General features: G+C 31.7%; 1 protein-coding gene across 4 annotated transcripts in view; it reads left to right on the top strand.

Moving 5' to 3' along the window:
* Senp6 (SUMO specific peptidase 6) overlaps positions 1–18394 on the top strand; it is a 114794-nt gene that overhangs the window by 16301 nt on the left and 80099 nt on the right. For 3 of the 4 annotated variants that reach the window (XM_047559137.1, XM_047559136.1, XM_047559138.1), the window contains exons 2-5: positions 1992–2085; positions 4433–4493; positions 14296–14441; positions 15271–15375. In XM_047559137.1, the coding sequence (XP_047415093.1) occupies positions 1992–2085; positions 4433–4493; positions 14296–14441; positions 15271–15375 (406 nt within the window). The remainder of the gene's footprint in view (positions 1–1991; positions 2086–4432; positions 4494–14295; positions 14442–15270; positions 15376–18394) is intronic. The other variant, XM_047559139.1, reaches the window with a different exon arrangement.

Raw genomic sequence — 18394 nt, 5'->3', positions numbered from 1 at the left:
AGTTCTAATTTTAAGACGTTTTAGCTTGCTACTTTACATTAAAAAAAATAACAGCCATCCTAATGGGTGAGAAGTAGTTTCCCATTATGGTTTTGATTTTCATTTCCCTGATGGCTAGTAATGCTCACATAGTTTCATGTGAGGTTTTACTTATTTCGGATTTTTTTTTTTTTTTTTTTTAACCAGAACATTTTATTGCTTGGCCAGTCATTGAGATTTTCAATGTGAACTGGTTATTTCAGTAGCTGCCCTCTCAGGTTTTGGTATTCTTTAATGAAATCTGTGCCTTAATCTGTGATGTACAATTTTTAGGTGCCTCATTTGAATAGTCTGGGTTGTATTTTGTCTTTCAGCCTTGGCACTACATTTATGTTTTCTCTTGTGCCTAGTAGGGTAGCCACATTTGCCACAGGTCAACTTCTGAAGGTGGTAGGCCTTAGAGCAACAACAGTGGCACAGTGTATCTTAATTGTTTTCCAAGTGATGACATTCCCTTCATTATCTTGCTTTGTTTTTTGAGACCAAAGGGAAGGCTGTTTTAATTATGTACTTTTCTGGGCCATGTAGGTTGTGAAAATTCTGGCCTCAATCCTTAGTAATTATGTGCTTATGATTAGGAATTCCCTAATGGTCTTAGTTCATTTGGGCTGCTGTTAACAAAGTACCATAGACCGAGACCTTTTAATCAACAATTTTTTCATAGTTCTGGAGGATGGAAAGTCAGATCAAGGTGTCTTATCTGATAAGGTCCTGCTTTGTCGTAGATGTGTTCTGTGGTGGAAGGGCAAATAAATTCTTATGTGTGTCTCTTTTTTTTTTAATATAAGGACAGTAATCACATTTATGTGGCTGTACCCTATACCTTCCAAAGGCCCTTCCTCTTTTTTTCTTAATTTTTAGTTGTAGATGGACACAATACTTTTATTTTATTTATTTAATTTTATGTGGTGCTGAGGATGAACCCAGTGCCTCACACATGCTAGGCAAGTTCTCTACCACTGAACTACAACCCCAGCCCAGGCTCTTCCTCTTAATACCATCACCTTGGGGTTTAGGATTTCAGCATCTGAACATTTATACAATAACACTAACTATGAGGTAGACACACAGATCATTTATTTGTCTTTAGGTCAACTTGGAACCCCAGAGCCAAGGGGCAAACATTACAATTATCTCTTATTCTTTTTTTTTAGTGAGTTTCCTTTTTCTTTTTTCCCGCCCCCCACTCCAGTTGGAGTGTTATCCTTCAGGTTGTCATTGTGCTAAGATCCTAAAATTATTGTCTTTGAAGCATAGACTCTAGGACATCAGGCTTTTGTTATGTGACTCTAAGACAAATACCAGATTTGGAACTTCATTTATCTTTCTGGATTTCCACTTTCTAGTTATTTATGGCTTCAGGGGGCTTCAGCTATGCACTTAACAAAAAAATTTTTTTTTCTTTTAACTCATACTGAGTGTCTCTGGTGTTGTGATTTGAAGTTTTACTGGTCATCAAATATTGCCAACACAAGGAACACAAATATTGCCAACACAACACAAGGAAATCTTGTTTTGTTTTTCTTCTGTTAAAAACAGAAATGATGGAATTTAAGGAAAAGGCTAGAGATTTGGATACAGTTCTTAGGAGTAAGGCAAGCAAACTTTTTTTTTAAAATTAGTCATTAATTCTAATTCTAGAATTGGTTATCAAGGAGACTTAAGACTGATTTTATACATTTTGTACATATTTATGTGCTTCCCCCTATTTTATTATATCTTACTAATTTGCGCTTTTTTCTGTAGCAGACACATATATGGGTGACTATAAGTTAGAAAAAACATTTAAATGTGTTTTCTTTTTGGAGGAAATAAGATGTTTATAAGAAATAGTAAAAAAAAAAAAAGGCAGGAAAATTTAGAATATTCAAATAGCTTGGGAAATGCTCAAATTTGTTCTGTATTGAATAGCTCTATTTATAAATACTTATCTCAGTTTGTTTTTATTTCAGCTTTGGCTAGATCAGAGTCTAAGAGAGATGGAGGTTTTAAAAATAATTGGAGCTTTGATCATGAAGAAGAAAGTGAAGGAGATACAGATAAAGAGTAAGGATTTTTTTCCCTCAAGATACTTTGTAAGAATGAAATTTCTTATTAGAAAAATAACATTCCATGGAAAGATTTTTAAGAGTATGGTATTTACCTGAAACATTTACCTCTTAGTAACATTAAGGAAAGACAAAGCAATTCTTTATTGGTAAATAATTTTACTATTATATTTCTCTGTTATATTTCAGTCTTTTGAAATATATAAATATGCGAATATAATATGTATAACCTCATGATTAAAATTGATTATGCAATAGAAGTTTTCAGATTAATAAAATTATTCTTAAAGAATATTTGTTCTGTTTGGGCAGCAATTTGAATAGCCACTATTTTCATGAGTAAGCCCAGATTAAGACCCTTGAATTTTTTATGAAAGTTTAAGTCCTGGATTATCTTTCTTCCCCCATCTGTGACCCTACTACTACCACATTCATTTTAGATCATATTTCACCTGAGAAAGCAGTGCCTTCTAAATGATGAGCACAGATATTTACATAGGCAGAAGTTTATGTAGAGTGTCCATTATACTTTATTAGCACACTTGGAATAAATGCTGTGTAAAGATTTTAAATTATGCTAGGCCTGGTGGCTCATGCCTGTAATCTCAGTGGCTTACAGTGGCTTGGGAGACTGAGATAGGATGATCACAAAGACAGCCTCAGCAACTTAGTGAGGCCCTAAGCAATTTAGTGAGACCCTGTCTCTAAATATAATACTAAAAAATGGGGCTGGGGATGTTGCTCAGTGTTTAAGCATCCCTGGGTTCTATCCCCAGTACCAAAATAGATAAATGTTTTAAAATTTTAGTTTTAATAGTACTTTTTGCAAGTCATGAGATTTGTATTACACATTTGACCTTGTTTACATTTTTTGATTTTATTGACCTTGTTTCCCACCAATTAAATAAATAAATTCAGTTACACATGAGTATACACACAAAGTTCTACCAAAAATATAAAAATTTTTTAGAAATCTTGACACAAAAATTATTGGTTAAATATTTTAAGTGCTTTACTTCTAAGAAATAGCTCTGTTCACCATTACCCCTTTATGTGCCTTGAAGTTATATTTGAAGAAGAGCTTTGAACTGGTAAGTTTCTTAAAGTCAGTTTTTTATGGTTTTGTTTTGTTTTGTCTTCTGATTAATTTTCAATTTAAATTTTTTTCTTACATTTAATATTTGCATAGTTTTGAAAAAATACAACAAATTTGAAATTAATCTGAAGAGAAACTACACTGACTTTCAAACATTTTGGGTTTTAGCATTTAAAAAGTTAAAATACAGCCGGGCATAGTGGCACATACCTATAATCCCAGCAACTGGGGAGGCTGAGGCTGGAGGATCTCAAATTTGAAACCAGTTTTAGCAACTTGGTGATACCTATCTCAAAATAAGAAATAAAAGGGGCTGGGGATGTGGCTCAGTGGTTAGGGACCCCTGGATTCAATCCCCGGTACCCCCACACCCCCAAAAGGTAGGGTATATATATAAAAGTAATGAAGCAAAACATTTTTTTCACTTTCATTAAAAATAACAAGGATTTTTGTTATAAATAGTTTAGCAGAATTGCCTTAAAAAATGTGTTTGATTTTTTTTTTTTTTTTTTTTTTGTTGTTGTTGTTGGAAGATTTGCCATGGTTATGTGATTTTTAAAAAAGTCTTTTAAAGTGCTGTACTATGCATTTAATTTATGAATTATACTCTGGTTCATCATGGTCCTCAGAGGCTTTAGCTTTTTGATTATATTATATATTGGTTTGATCTTTTCAAATCTCAGGCCAGTGATTCTCAATGGAGGGTTGATATTTCCAAGAGTGGTGAAAGTATAAATATTTCACTGTGGCAGAACCATTGAAATTAATTTTTTTCATTAGCTGTTTTTTTTTCTTCGTTTGACAGTATGTTTCTTCCTCTGCCTTTTGTTTCTTATTCTTATTCCCTAAATGTCAATCCAAGACAGAAAGGAAAAATGAATGAGAATATATAAAATTCATTGTTTAAAAAAGAGCAAGATTTTCTGTTCATTTATGGTAGGAATCAACAGTTCATGGCCTGTGGTTTCAATCTTGCCTGTTATCTGATTTTGTTAATAATTTTATTGGTACTCAGCCACATATGTAGTTTATGACTTATTTTCATACTGTAGTGGCAAAGATGAGTAGAGTAGTTGCTACAGAACCCATACAGCCTGCAAAGCCTAAAATATTTTACTGTGTGGTCCTTTATGGAAAAAGTTCTATGATTCTCTGGATCAGGTGAGCATAGATGATAAACCTTTTTAATTTAATTTAATGTATGAATTGTAATTGTTACTTAAGGTTTTTCCCCTTATTTTCTATGTAGTGGGGCAAATCTACTCAGTGTAGAAGAAGATGAGGATTCTGAAACCTCAAAAGGAAAAAAGGCAAGTGTTGCTTTTAAATTTCTTTTAAGTTATACTAAAAGTTGTTATTTTAAAAGTTCGTGGTTTTTTTTTTTTTTTTTTTTTTTTTTTTTGGTGAGCTCCACACCCCCACTTCCCACTTCTTAGGCAAATAATATTCTTAGTTTCTTGTTCATCCCTGTGGAAATATGCATTGGTCACCTTTTTATTACAATAACAAAATACCTGAGATAATCAACAGTATAAGGGAAAAGGTTTATTTAGGCTCACAATTTTGGAGGTTTTACACCATGATTGCTTAGCCCTGTTGCTCTGGGCCATAGGCTGCTTAATACATTGTAGCAGGAATGGAGAGTAAAGGAAGCTGCTATCTTTATGGCATCTGAGAAGCAGTGAGAGAGAAAGAGACCAGGATCCCTTTGTATTTTTTTTTTTTTTTCAAGGGCATACCCCCACAACCTAACTTCTTTCCACTAGGTCCTGTCTCTTAAATAATTTACCACCTCCCAGTACCACTACAGACTGTGTCTAAACCTTTAAAATATGAGCCTTTGGGGAACACTTATCCAAACAATAGCAAAATATGTTATGCATTATAAAGATATATATTCCTACTCTATTTACTTACACAGTTGAGAAGATATTGCACATAGTTTTTTTGATCTTGCTTTAATGTAATCTGGAGATAGTCCGTGAGAGTTTATAAAAAGCACCCTCAGTCTCTTCCATGGGTACACTGTATTCCATTGTATGGTATATGTTATTAACACATATCATCACACTGTTGGATATATACAGTTATTACAAGCTTAAATTTTTCTATTTCTTAAAATAATGTTGAATAAAATTATGTATGGGTTATGTATGTATGGGTTATTTTGCACACATGCAAGCACACCTGTAGGATAAATTCCTGTAAGTAGAGCTGCTGTGTCAGAGCAGGTATATTTCTGGTTTTGTGTGTGTGTGTGTGGTGCCCCCCATACCCGCTGCTTTTTCTCTTTTTCTTTTCTTTTTCTCTCTCTCTCTCCCTGTCTCTTTCTTTTCTTTTTTCTTTCTTTCTTTCTATGTTTGTTTTGTTTTGTTTTGTGTTGCTGGGAATTAATCCAGGGCCTTGCTTTTACCAAGTGCTCTACCATTGAGCTACATCCCCAGCCTAGGACAGGTTTATTTCTAATTTTGGCATGCCTCCTTTATACTTAGGTGGCAGTGTCTAAAAGTGTCTATTTCCTCATACTGTCTCACAGTGTTACCAACTTTTTAATCTTTGCCAATAAAAAATAGCATCTTAATTTTCATTTCTTTTATTGTGAAAGAAGTTGAATACCTTTACATTTGAGTAATCCATTTTTTATTTATTAGATAATCATCACTTAGTATTCTTTGCCAATTTTTCTATCCAGTCTTTAGAATATTATTAATAAGAATTTTGTTTATATTGTCTAAAACATATTATTTCCATATTTTAACTTCTCTCAAATTTAAATGCATCTTATAGCAGCATAGGCTAGTTTAATAGAAATTTTTTTTGCAGAATACTTCATATTCTAATGATGCATTTTATAGTGATTTCTTAGCTTTCATGAAATGCAGTGTTTTGGAGAAATTCATCCATTGATGTGATACCAATTGTTAATACAGTCCTACCTTGCTTAGTGACACATTCTGAGATCTGTAGTAATTAAACAGTTTCTTCATGTGAACATTATGGAACATGCTTAAACACAAACCTAGGTGGTATAGAACTCAACTTGTCCTCAGTGCTGTCAAGAGACACAATATACAGGAGATGTATGAGGTTGCTGCCAGTGTAACACAGTATACAGAAAACTTTAGGAGTACGCTGTAAAGTAATGATAAAAAATATAGTATAGTAAATATATAAGCCAATAACAGTTGTTTATTGTCCAACATTATCTACTGTACATAATTGTATGTGCTTTACTTTTATTTCAGCTGTAAGCATAGTTGGTTTATTTACATCATTATTATCACAAACACTTTATTACAGCTGTGCTGTCACTAGACTATAGGGAATTTTTCAACTCCCTTATAATCTTATGGGGAGCACCATCATATATGCAATCCATCATTGACAAGAATATCTTTATGCCTTATGTAGCTGTGTTTTAATCAGTTTCTCTACCACAATTTTTTATTTATTATTTTTATTTATTATTTATTTATTTATATTTATTTATTTATTATTTTTATTTTATTTTCTTTCTTTGCTTATGGTAGTTACTGCCTTGGAAAAAAATGTATTTTCTTATATTATCAAATTTATCAGTCTTTTATCTTTTATGGATTTTTTTGATTAGTGTTTTGATTCCTGATGATGTTGATTTAATTATTTATTTGCTTTGTCCCATTTTAGAAATATAAAATAGTTTCACATTAGTAATAGCAACATAATTACTAATTAAATGATTTAAGAATAGTTTTATTTCTTTCTTTTTGGTGGCATTCTAGGTATATCCTGCTAGAAGTATATGGTTAAACTATTGTTTTGAAGTCATTTATTGTTTGGTAATTCTATCAAATGAACAGAAAGGTTTTTTTTGTTTATTTTTTCTACTTTGTTATTTTAAAGAATTTTTTATTTTCATTTTGATTTATTTTATAGTTATGTAAAAAAAATTTACATGTTCCAGCGTCACATTTACAAAAGAAATTATATTCCAAATGTGTAGATTTTGTCCTAATTCCCTGTATCCATTTCTGTCTTCTACAGTTAATCTGTTTTAAAAATTACCTGGTTAGCCTTCTATTATTATTTTTATCATCATCATTATTATTTTAAATATAAACATATAACACCCTTGGAGAACAATCCCCCTGGTTTGGCCTCGTGATATTTTTACTTAATAGTATATTCTATAGATCACAGTAAAGAGATCTTTATCATTCCTTTTTTTGCTATACTACTACTAGTACATGGGATGGATATACTATAGCTATTCAGTTAGTCCCATATTAATAAAAAAACATATTCCTCAGACTTTTTGCTATTATACACAGAGCTTTAATACTGACTTTTACACATATATTTTTTCTATCTATGTCATGTATTTATGGGATAGATTTCTAGAACTGCAGTGTTTATTTCAGAGGGTGAATTTACATGTGGTTTTTATAGCTGTTGCCAAATACTTTGTTCTTAGGAGTTAATATTTGATATTCTCATTGGCATTGTATGAGAGTTCCTGTATCCCATAGCCTTGCATAGTATATGGTCAAACTTTTTGCCAATTTAGCATAATGTCTTCTTCACATTTCCTGTACTTACACTTTAGTAGTATTTTGGAAACTTAAATTTACTTTTTTCCAGAGTGAGGGATATAGCTCATTGGTGGAGTGCTTGCCTAGCATATGCAAGGTCCAGGATTTAATCCCCAGCTCTATAAGAAAGAGTTATTTACACTGAAAAACTATCGGGTTTTGCACACTGTAGGTTTTGCAAACTGTAGGTTTTTCTAACTTTTATTTAAACAACTAATTTCCCTAAAATGTAGACAAAAAAAAAGAAAGAAATTTATAGGGAAAAGTAGAAGTTGCTTTATGTTATTGTTTATAGAACTTGGTCTTCCCACCCTACCCCTTGGAGTACTGGGGATTGAACCCACGGTGCTGTACCACTGAGCTATAGCCCTAGACCTTTTTATTTTGTCTTTTGGGACAGTCACTCAGTTGCCTAGGCTGGGCTCGAACTTGTCATTCTTCTGCCTCAGTCTCTCCCATAACTGGAATTAGGGGTGTGTGCCACTACTCCCAGCTCTATGTTTTTTCCTGCTTGCAAATTTCTCATCATTTTTTTGGAAATGTATATAATATGCTTTTATTGTGAATTTTTAGGAATTGTAATAGATATTTTAAGGTAAAACTTGACTATCACATGGATATATCCAGTGATTACTAAAGATAATTCTAATTTGATACTATCATCTGTTATAAAATACATATACCAGCCAACATAGTGGTGCATACCTATAATCCTAATTATGCTATTATACATTAATAAAAATAATATTCATTCACTGAAATATTAAGTAAAAGTAATATTAAGGAGAGTTGCTATCACTGAAAGGTTGTAATTTTCTAATAGAATTGAGTCCTAATTATACCATTTAAGTAAAAAATACTGTAGATTTATAATTATTAAGCTGATTAGTTAAAATAATATTACAAAGTATCTCTTAAATTGATGGAAATGTATTTTCCTTTTTTATTCATGTAGTTGCTTTGCCCATGAATCAATATTACCAAATCAGACCTTCTAGAGCAATTTTTGTTTTTTGTTTTTCTCTGTTTATTTCTTTCCATTTTTTAAAAATTGGTGTATTATAGTTGTGCATAATGGAGGTAGAGCAGTTTTTTTAGAAAACTTTTTAGACTAAAGTGCTGAGAAATTCTGATCATACTGTAAACAGTTAAATATAGAAGTTTGTTACAGACTGTCACTCAGTTCTTTCCTTTTGAATTAAATACCAACAATGACAGAAATTGAACATTTAAAACAAAAGTAATTTGTAATCTAGTTATGAGAGTAATTGGTTTTCCAAATTTTGGGCAAAGTTTTCATCAAGATTTGAGTGGCTAATAAATGTTACTTTTAGTCCCCACCCCCACCCCCTTTTTTAAACCTCAGGTATGCTAAGAAATAACTAGAAAAACTGAAATCTTACTAATTTTACCTTTGTTTATCTCTCTCTCTCTCTCTCTTATTTTAATAATCTGGGGACTGAGCCCAGGGACCCTTGCAGGTTGGCAAATTCTTTATCACTCAGCTACATTCCCAGTTTGGGGATGCAGTGCTTACTGTGGTTTGGCCAATACTTTTTGTAAAATATTTTATATTTTGTGGGTTTTGTATTTTCTCAAAACATTGAGCTTACATGTTTAATTCATGAAAAATATCTACATAAAATTATTTACAAGGGTTTGGGGTTATAGCTCAGTGGTAGAGCACTTGCCTAGCATGTGTGAGGGGCACTGGGTTCAATTCTCAGCACTGCATATAAATAAATAAAATAAAGGTCCATTGACAATTTTAGAAAATTTAAAAAAAAATTTGACAAGACCAGTTCACATAATCACACCATTCTTTTATCTATAAAAGTCTGTTGTCATTTTTTTGCTTCATTTATATATTGTTTATAAATGTAAATTTGCATCTTCACCATAATTGTTTCACTTCGAAATTCTAAAAATACAGCATTGGTTTTGAGTTGAATTTGTTACCTGATTATGATAAGGCACAACAGATTTCAGTCTTTAAAAAAAATATTTTTTAAAACCATGTTGTCTTTGAATTCTCTTCCCTTGATTTTCCCCAAGGAGCAATGTTTTTCTGAAGACAGGAAGTCAGTAAATGCATATTTTCATCACTTTTGCTTTTCTGTTTTGCAGTAACTCAGAAAATCCTGCCTTAGCCTGAAATACCCAGTTTCTAACTCATTCTTCAAAGACCTTTGACAAAAGTATATTTAAAACAAGGGAAGTTCAACATCCTACCATTAAAAATAACACACCAAAAGAGATTTCAGATACCCCAGTATTTCAATTTGTTCCTTGTAGAGATCTTTTTTTTTTTTTTTTTTTGGACCCTAATACAATAGAGAATTATATCTTAATTTTGTAAAGTGGAAAAACAGGTTATTGTGAAAGGGGAGATGGGAAAGAGCTATTATATCATGTCTTTCTACAAATGATTTTTAGAGTAACTCAGTTTTTAAGGAAATGTAAAACTGGAGATTGAGATTTAGAAGTTGATTTCCTTAAACCTGTCCATGACTGTTTATCCTTTAGAAAGTTGTTGTGTATCCCAGGAGTTTACATATCCCTAGATTTTAGTAAGTAGGTTTATATGGATCCGTACTTTAAACCAAAGTAGCTGTTTTCTCTATTGAAGAAAGATTGTACTTCCGATGGAATTAGGAGAAACCTTTTATTTTTTCACAGTGTCTTGATATTCTTTTTTTTTTTATTTATTTAACAGAATAATTGTCTCTTTGCCTTTGGGCTTGTGTAGTTTCACTGGTCCTCTACAAAAAAAAAAACTCACGTCTTAAATTTTAGCTATTATCTCCATGAATATTGCCTTTCTATATTGTTCTTTTGGGGACTTATAATAGACATGGCAGACCTTTATTTTTTTCATATTCTTTATCCTGTGTTTTATGTTTTAAAAAAAGATGATAAACAAGAAAGCATCACTGTTTCATATTCTGTGTAATATCCTTGGTTCTATCTTCCAAATCACTGACTTCTGCTCTCTCTAATCTGCTTAATCTGCCCATTGATTTCTTTCATTTTCTTTATTTCTTTTTCCTTTTTTTCCCAAGCTACTGAGAATTGAATCTAGAGCTATAGCTCCAGCCCTTTTTTCATTTTTTATTTTTAGACAGGATGTCTGTCCCTAATTTGCCAAAGCTGGCCTTGATTTTGCAATCCTCCTGTCTCAGTCTCCAAAAAGTAGCAGGGATTATAGCAGGCATCACCTTGCTCAGCCTCTTTTCTTTTTTTACATTTCACTGATATCATTTGTAGAACTTATATTGGTTCTTTTTCAAAATTGTGTTTTTCCCCTTGGCATCTAGTGCTTTCTTTCCTATATAAGTTTTTAATTCATTGTTGGGATTTAAATGTTTTTAAACATTTTTAATCTTTTAATATCTTTTAGGTTCTCTTATTATCTGAAAATATTATGTATTACACTTCCTGTACATCTGTTCTCTACTTAAATTGACTATGTGATGATTTTTGCACATTTAGTAGTTCCAATAAAATACTCATTATACGGTAAATATATTTTGAACACAATGTTCTAGGTGCTAGCAAACAGACAAGTTTATTTTTCTTGTGGAACTTATTTTCTAGTAATTGTTTATGCTCTGTAGTTAATACAGTGATTAATGTTATCATTCAGGGATTGGCATGAGATGAATATGACCTGTAACTTGGTCTGTAAACTAGAATGGTTTTTACGTTTTTAAATGCTTAAAATAAAATGAATACTATTTCATAATAAGTAAGTACATAAAAATGAAATTGGTCTCCATAAAATAAAATTTTACTGTAAAGTAGCCATGCTCATTTAGGTTTTGTCTCTGACTACTTTTGTGTTATAACAAAAGATTTGTATATTTAGACAGAGTTCAGTCGATGTAGCAGTGACTGCATGACCAATGAAGCCTAAAATATTTACTCTCTGGCCCTTTACAGAAAAAGTTTGCAGACCTCTGTGCTGTTTATACTGATTAAATGTATTCTATAGGTTGATATTCAGTTTAGGGAAACAAATAGCTTCTTTGGAAGGCTAGTGTATTTTATAGTACTTCATCAGACAGAATATCAGATTCTAAGTCTTTTGACAACTGTCCCCTTTATAGGGTTTTGTGAAATTTTATATGAAACTATATAATTCATATAATGCATGGCACTAGCAATCTTCCCTAATAGCTACATTTTGTTAACATTATTAAATGCAGTTATTGAATCTTTATAAATTTGTTTTTCTTTATTTATAGTTGTGTAACTGACCTCATCGAGGCCCATGTTTTAGTTGGTTTTCTAGAAATGTAATTGTTTTGTCCTAATCCATCTGTTTTATCTGTTTGTTCTTGCTCTTGTATATATATATATATATATTTTTTTTTTTTTTTTAAACAGTACTGGGTTTTGAACCCAGGGGTGCTCTACCACTCAGCTACATCCCCATCCCTTTAAATTTTTTATTTTGAGACAGTGCCTCATGAAGTTGCTGAGGCTGACTTTGAACTTGTGATCCTCCTGCCTCAGCCTTCCAAGCTGCTGGGATTACACTTATGCGTCACTGTGCCTGGCTTTTAACTTTTATTTTGAGGCAGGGCCTTGTTAAATTGCCCAGGCTGGCCTAATTTGTGATCTTCCTGCCTCATTCTCTTGAGTAACTAGGATATAGGTAAATGCTACCACACTTGGCCGAATATATCATTTTAATTTTGTTAACAGGAATGCTCTAATTTATAAGATAATCAGCCATAAATGACTCTGTTTTACTTCTTTATGCCTTATATTCTCCCCAATATTTTGAAATAGATTACCAAATTAAGAGTGCAAATAAAGTGATGGAAAAGAAAAACTTTTAGGAAAAGTTAAATGTGGCAGGTATCTAAAATAGTTTATGTGTAGTGTTTTAATTAATTCAGCAATTATGAATTTCCAGGCAGTTGGACCTGCATCCTGTAATTTTGTAATTGTGTAGTAAGAAAACCTCTACAAATTTACATTCTCTGATTTTAAAGTGATTTCTTTTTTTCTTGGTGCTCTATTCCAAGTATGACAAATGGTAGGAAACTTTTTTTCTAAGGGAATTTGACAATACAATAAAGGATTTTTTATGAGATATATAAAATTACTGGTTGTTTTATTGTTGACTGAAGTTACGTAATCTATAAGCAATGTACAGGCAACAAAATTGGAAAATGAAGAATTTTACTTATATAGATCATCTTGCTCTGGTGGTGGACTTTGGGTTATCTATAGCTATCCTGTAGCTAGGACTTTTTACGAGAGATACTTCTTGAGGTACTGTGGGTTTCTGTAGAAATACTTGAGGGAAAAAAATCAAGATACTATCTCATATTTTCTTGCAGAAGTGCAAAAGAGAAAATAAAAGATTGTTTCAAAAATGAAATTAAGGGGCTGGGGATGTAGCTCAATTGGTAGAGTGCTTGACTAACATGCACAAAGCCCTGGGTTAAATCCCTAGCACCACCAAAACAAAACAAAACAAAACAAACAAACAAACAAATATATATATAAAATTAAGTTGGTGCAGTGGCACACACCTTTAATCCCAGTATCTTGAGAGGCTGAAGCAAGAGGATTGCAAGTTCAAAGATGGCCTAAGCAACTTTGTGAGACCTTGTCTCAAAATAAAAAATAAAAAGGGCTGGAGATGTAGCTCAGTGGTTAAGTGCCTTTGAGTTCAGCCCCTGGCACCAACCCACACCCCCCCTAAAAAAAAAAAAAAAAAAAAGAAAGAAAGAAATTATGCTGGTGGGTACGGTGGCACTCACCTATAATCCCAGCTATTCAGGGAGGCTAGCATGGGCAACGTAGAAGAGATCCTGTCAAAAAACAACAATCAGTAAATTTAAAGTACATGAGAATGATTTTTAAAATGTTATTTTGGGAAAATTATCACTGAGAATTTAGGACCTTTTAGCCATAAATAGTTGGAAAGCAGCTTGTGCAATGGCTATGAGCAAGGTTGGTTGGTGTCTTTGATGAGAGCTAAAGGGAGTCCATCCTGTTATAATGATTTCCCCAGGGTGATTGTTATTAATATGTTTATGCTAACATTTGCACCCATGAAAGTATAGAGACATTATCTAAATTTCTGTGTTTATTTAGAAACTTTCATGTAAAGTAAAAATCCTTACAGAAAAGCATAAGTTAAATTGACTACTGATTGCCACATTTGGCAGTACTGTCTTTGGATAGTAATAAGACCTGCTAAGCAGAGGAATTATTTCATCTTTTTCTCTCTGGAGAACACTATTCTAAGATTCACTATTCTCATTTTTTTCAACTATCTTTGGGAAGATATGCATGAAGAGAAAATACAGTTCCCTTTCCCTAAAAATAACCATTGTCTTCAGGGAAAAATACTACAATTGAATTACTCTCAGGTTCATACTTCTGCTGTTGCTGTCCCCTTATATCTCCAATAACTATACATTTTTACTTATTTTTTGTAACCAGTGAGTTTTCAAATGTTATTGATAAATTATATTATGGTGTTTATTAACCTTAATATTTATGGATCTTTTTACAGTTAAATCGTCGATCTGAAATTGTTGCTACTAGTTCTGGAGATTTCATCTTGAAGACATATGTAAGACGAAACAAGGCTGAAAGTTTTAAAACTTTGAAAGGCAACCCAATTGGACTTAACATGTTGAGCAACAATAAGAAATTGAGGTATACGCACCTCACCACACTACCCTACATGAAACATAAAGGGTTTAACACCAAAAACAAATTATCTTTGTGACCAGAAAACCACCCTGTACCTTCTCTTTTGAATTTGTCAGCAGGCAAAGACTATAGGATGGTCCCAGTGTTTAGATACTTTGCTTTGAATCTTGGGAGTAGGTTTGATTGCAGTTCTTTCTTGATTCTGAATAAAACATTGTAAGAAACATTTCAATAGGCAGTCATCTGATGCATTTATTTTGATATAGTTAGTAGAATTTCAGTGATAATATTAGAAATAGAAGGCACTGTAAGGTAGATGTCATATGTCTTTTTTAGAGATTCTAATTAAGATTGTCTCAACAATGGAATGTTTTTTCCTCTTAAAGATTTCTTATTTCTCTTTCAGATACAAAACTCAAATTTTGTAGCAGTTATAGTGAACCACTGTTACTGATAGAATTGGGCTATCAATAACAACCCAGAAATGGAATTGAAAATCACTCCACTCTACCACTTTCTAAATAGATAGCTGAAATTTGTAAAGGCTAAGTAACATTCAACTTAGTGGCAGAATCAGAAGTAGAATTTAGGATTCTTGATTTCCAGTCTAGTGTTCTATTTGTTATTTTCCCCCCTTAAACTGTATGGGAAACATTTCAAAGACTCTTCCGGAAGTAGAAAACTCCAAAGGGACAATTGGGCTTATCTATAAATTTTTTAAATGGTAAAGATTTTATTCTGTATACTTAGATTTTAAAGGATTTGTTTTGTCATTTGTGTATAATTGCAATTGTCTGTTGTTCAGATTATTTTTGTTTCTTAAATTTTGCAGCGAAAATACGCAAAATGCATCATTATGTTCTGGAACTGTAGTTCATGGTAGACGTTTTCATCATGCTCATGCACAGATACCAGTAGTAAAAACAGCAGCCCAAAGGTAAGGATTCTAATTCTGTTTAGTATATATACACCACTGTCTTTAGCAGGAGTTTTTTTTTTTTTTTTTTTTTTTAACTTAAAAAGAAGTTTTTGTTCCATTGTGGAGAGAAAAGAGCTAGAGCTCTGAAATAATTCATGATCTGAAATTTGATTATTTTATTTCTGCTTTTGAATAATCATATTCTATAAACAGGGACTTTTAAAATACAAGTCATTGTTTTGCATTACAATCCAGTATCTCTAAGAAGGTTATGATATTGACTGTACAGTGTTTGACTAAAATGTCCTCAGTTTGGTAGTTGAGCTCGGATGAGTAAAACTATAGCTATTACTTTAATTGCTTTATAAGGTTTAAGATTTCATAGTAACAAAACAAATCACACTAATTTTTTTTATATTGATGGACCTTTATTTTATTAATTTATATTTTATTTATTTATATGCAGTGCTGAGAATCAAACCCAGTTCCTCACATATGCTAGGCAAGTACTCTACCACTGAGCCACAACCTCAGCCCCCGAATCATGCTATTTTTTAAATGTTTGAGATAATTTTGTTTTTAATCGTTTTACAAATTTAGGAGTTCTTATTGATCTTGAAAGTCCTGTTTCAGCATTGAAATAATGAAAGCAATAGTTGAGGAAAGCCTGGTATCGTAAATGCTTTTGAGGTTTTTCAGAATGATTTTTGGAATGTTAACATCCCCTTTCAGTTGTCTCAAATTCTTAAACTTTCCCAGTTAAATAGTGTACTGCATTATAAATACTTCTGTTTTTGAAAACATTTTTTTAGATGTTGATGGATCTTTATTTTATTATTTATATGTGGTGCTTAGAATTTAACCTAGTGCCTCACACATGATAGGCAGGCACTTTACCACTCAGCCAACCCCAGTTTCATAAATACTCTTTTATAGCTGATAACATTTAAAGACTTTAGACCTTTTAGAGTCTGTTCTTTGTTTTTTAAAAATGATAGTTGAGGCTGATGCTCTTTTAAAAAAATGTGTCTGGAACCTTAGGATCCCTTGTTTATTTATATATATATATATATATATATATATATATATATATATATTCATTCCATGTTTTCATAGTTTTAAAAACCTTAAATCTCTCTCATACTTAATGATGATAAAAAAAAAAAAACTTAAATGTTTTATCAGGGTATCACATAAGATACTTGAGAAGTTCAATTAAGAAGACAAATTACTGTACATACCAAAAATTGACTTGCCCTAATGCAAGGCACACAAATAACTCTTTCCTTACATGTGGGAAAAACATGAAAATATGATAAAAGAGTAATTGGGAGGTAAGAGGAAGAAACTCATGCTCACACACTGATTATACTAATAGAAACTATTATTGATTTTAAAAATTCTCAATATGAAAATGTGGTCTAAGTGGAAATACTAATTTAAAATTTATAATCATTAAGTGATTAAATTTTACAACTAAAATATTAAATTATTATTGCTTTTGAAATTATCTATTTATTAATTTGGAATTATTTACACAGTGATCTATTCTTCTCCTTCCCTTATGTCTTCATTGGAATGTTTGAAAGATAATTATAGCCTGGAAATTGGGTTGTGTTTCATTTTATTATTAATCTTTTTTTTTTTTTTTTTTAAACTTTATTTGATTTGTTTTTTTATGTGGCGCTGAGGTCCGAAACCAGAGCCTTGTGTGCTAGGCAAGCATTCTACCACTGAGTCACAACCCCAAGCCCCATTTTAGTCTTAATCTTGGCCCCTATTCCATCTTGTATACCTGTCATTGCTCATCTTTGTAAATGATTAGATTTTTATAAGAACTGATACTTAGTAAAATACTGTTTCTTCAAAAACAGCAAGAACCTGAATTAATTTGTATTCAAAGAAACAATCCTGAGTGAAGATATTTGACAAGAGTGATTAGGAGCAGTAATAAAAGTTTGAAGTCAAGTAAGAAGGACAGATTCTATTTAATGTTTTTCTTTTATTTATTCTGCATAAGAATAAACATTGCTTATTCCAACTGCAATGTGACTATCTTTGAAAAGATTTTTGAGGTTCAAAGACAAGTCATTAAGAATTTTTCTAATTTACTTCAAGAAAGATGAATATTAAAAAACACTAATTTTATGCAGTATAACAGGCATAGATAAGAAATAGTATTCAAAGGTGAATATGAACAGAGTTCTTGCCCTTGAAGCTCAGAATTTAATTAGAGTAGAGGATAGAAAGACAAAGAAGTGGTTACTTAAGTGCCTTAGTAGAGAAGCACAAAGTCTGTGTAATAACATCATAGAGCAAGGAAAAAGCCACAAAGGAGGAAGTATTATTACAGGTGCTTTTGAGTGTACCAGGTAGAATCACATCTTCAAATCTTGAAGAAAACTTTATTTAAAATAGTTGACACCAAGTAGTTGGCACAATTGTCAAGCCTCAAGTGAGGAAAACACATAGGTTTTTAAAGATAGCTTCTCCTAAAATTTATTTTTTTTTAATTTATTTTTTTCTTTAATTTGAAATTTAAAGATAAAGAAATGCCTCCTGTTTGTAATTCACATACAGATTATTTTTCTTAGGGTTATGTGGCTCACTTTTTAAGTGACTCATCAGTATGCTAAGTAATTTGCAACTTTTTAGTAAAATATGGGAATTAGTACTTTCAGACCTTTTCATGTAAAAAGGAATGAATGAAGATTGTTAAACTATCACATCAGATTTAGGTAGTTTTGGGAGATAATTAAGATTCCAGTCAGTTATCTATTTCAAATGTTTATTAACTCATATTTAAAGATAGGTTGTTCAATATGCTAATAGTAATAATGTAGAACAGTATTAGTATAGAAAAATGAAATACAGAAGTTTTATCTAACTCTTTATACCATCCCTATGCCAACTTGTATCATCCATGCTAAAACAACACATTTGGGTTTGTTTCTTTTACCTTTTTTAATTTTTTTTTTTTTTTTTTTTTTTAAGGATAGGTAAGCAGACTTGTAAGGGGAAAATAAATGTTTGTTTG

Source organism: Sciurus carolinensis, chromosome 7 (genome assembly GCF_902686445.1).
Source record: "Sciurus carolinensis chromosome 7, mSciCar1.2, whole genome shotgun sequence".
Lineage (NCBI taxonomy): Eukaryota > Metazoa > Chordata > Mammalia > Rodentia > Sciuridae > Sciurus > Sciurus carolinensis.
The sequence above is the reverse complement of the archived record's forward strand: the minus strand, read 5'-3'. Positions and strand labels throughout refer to the sequence as shown.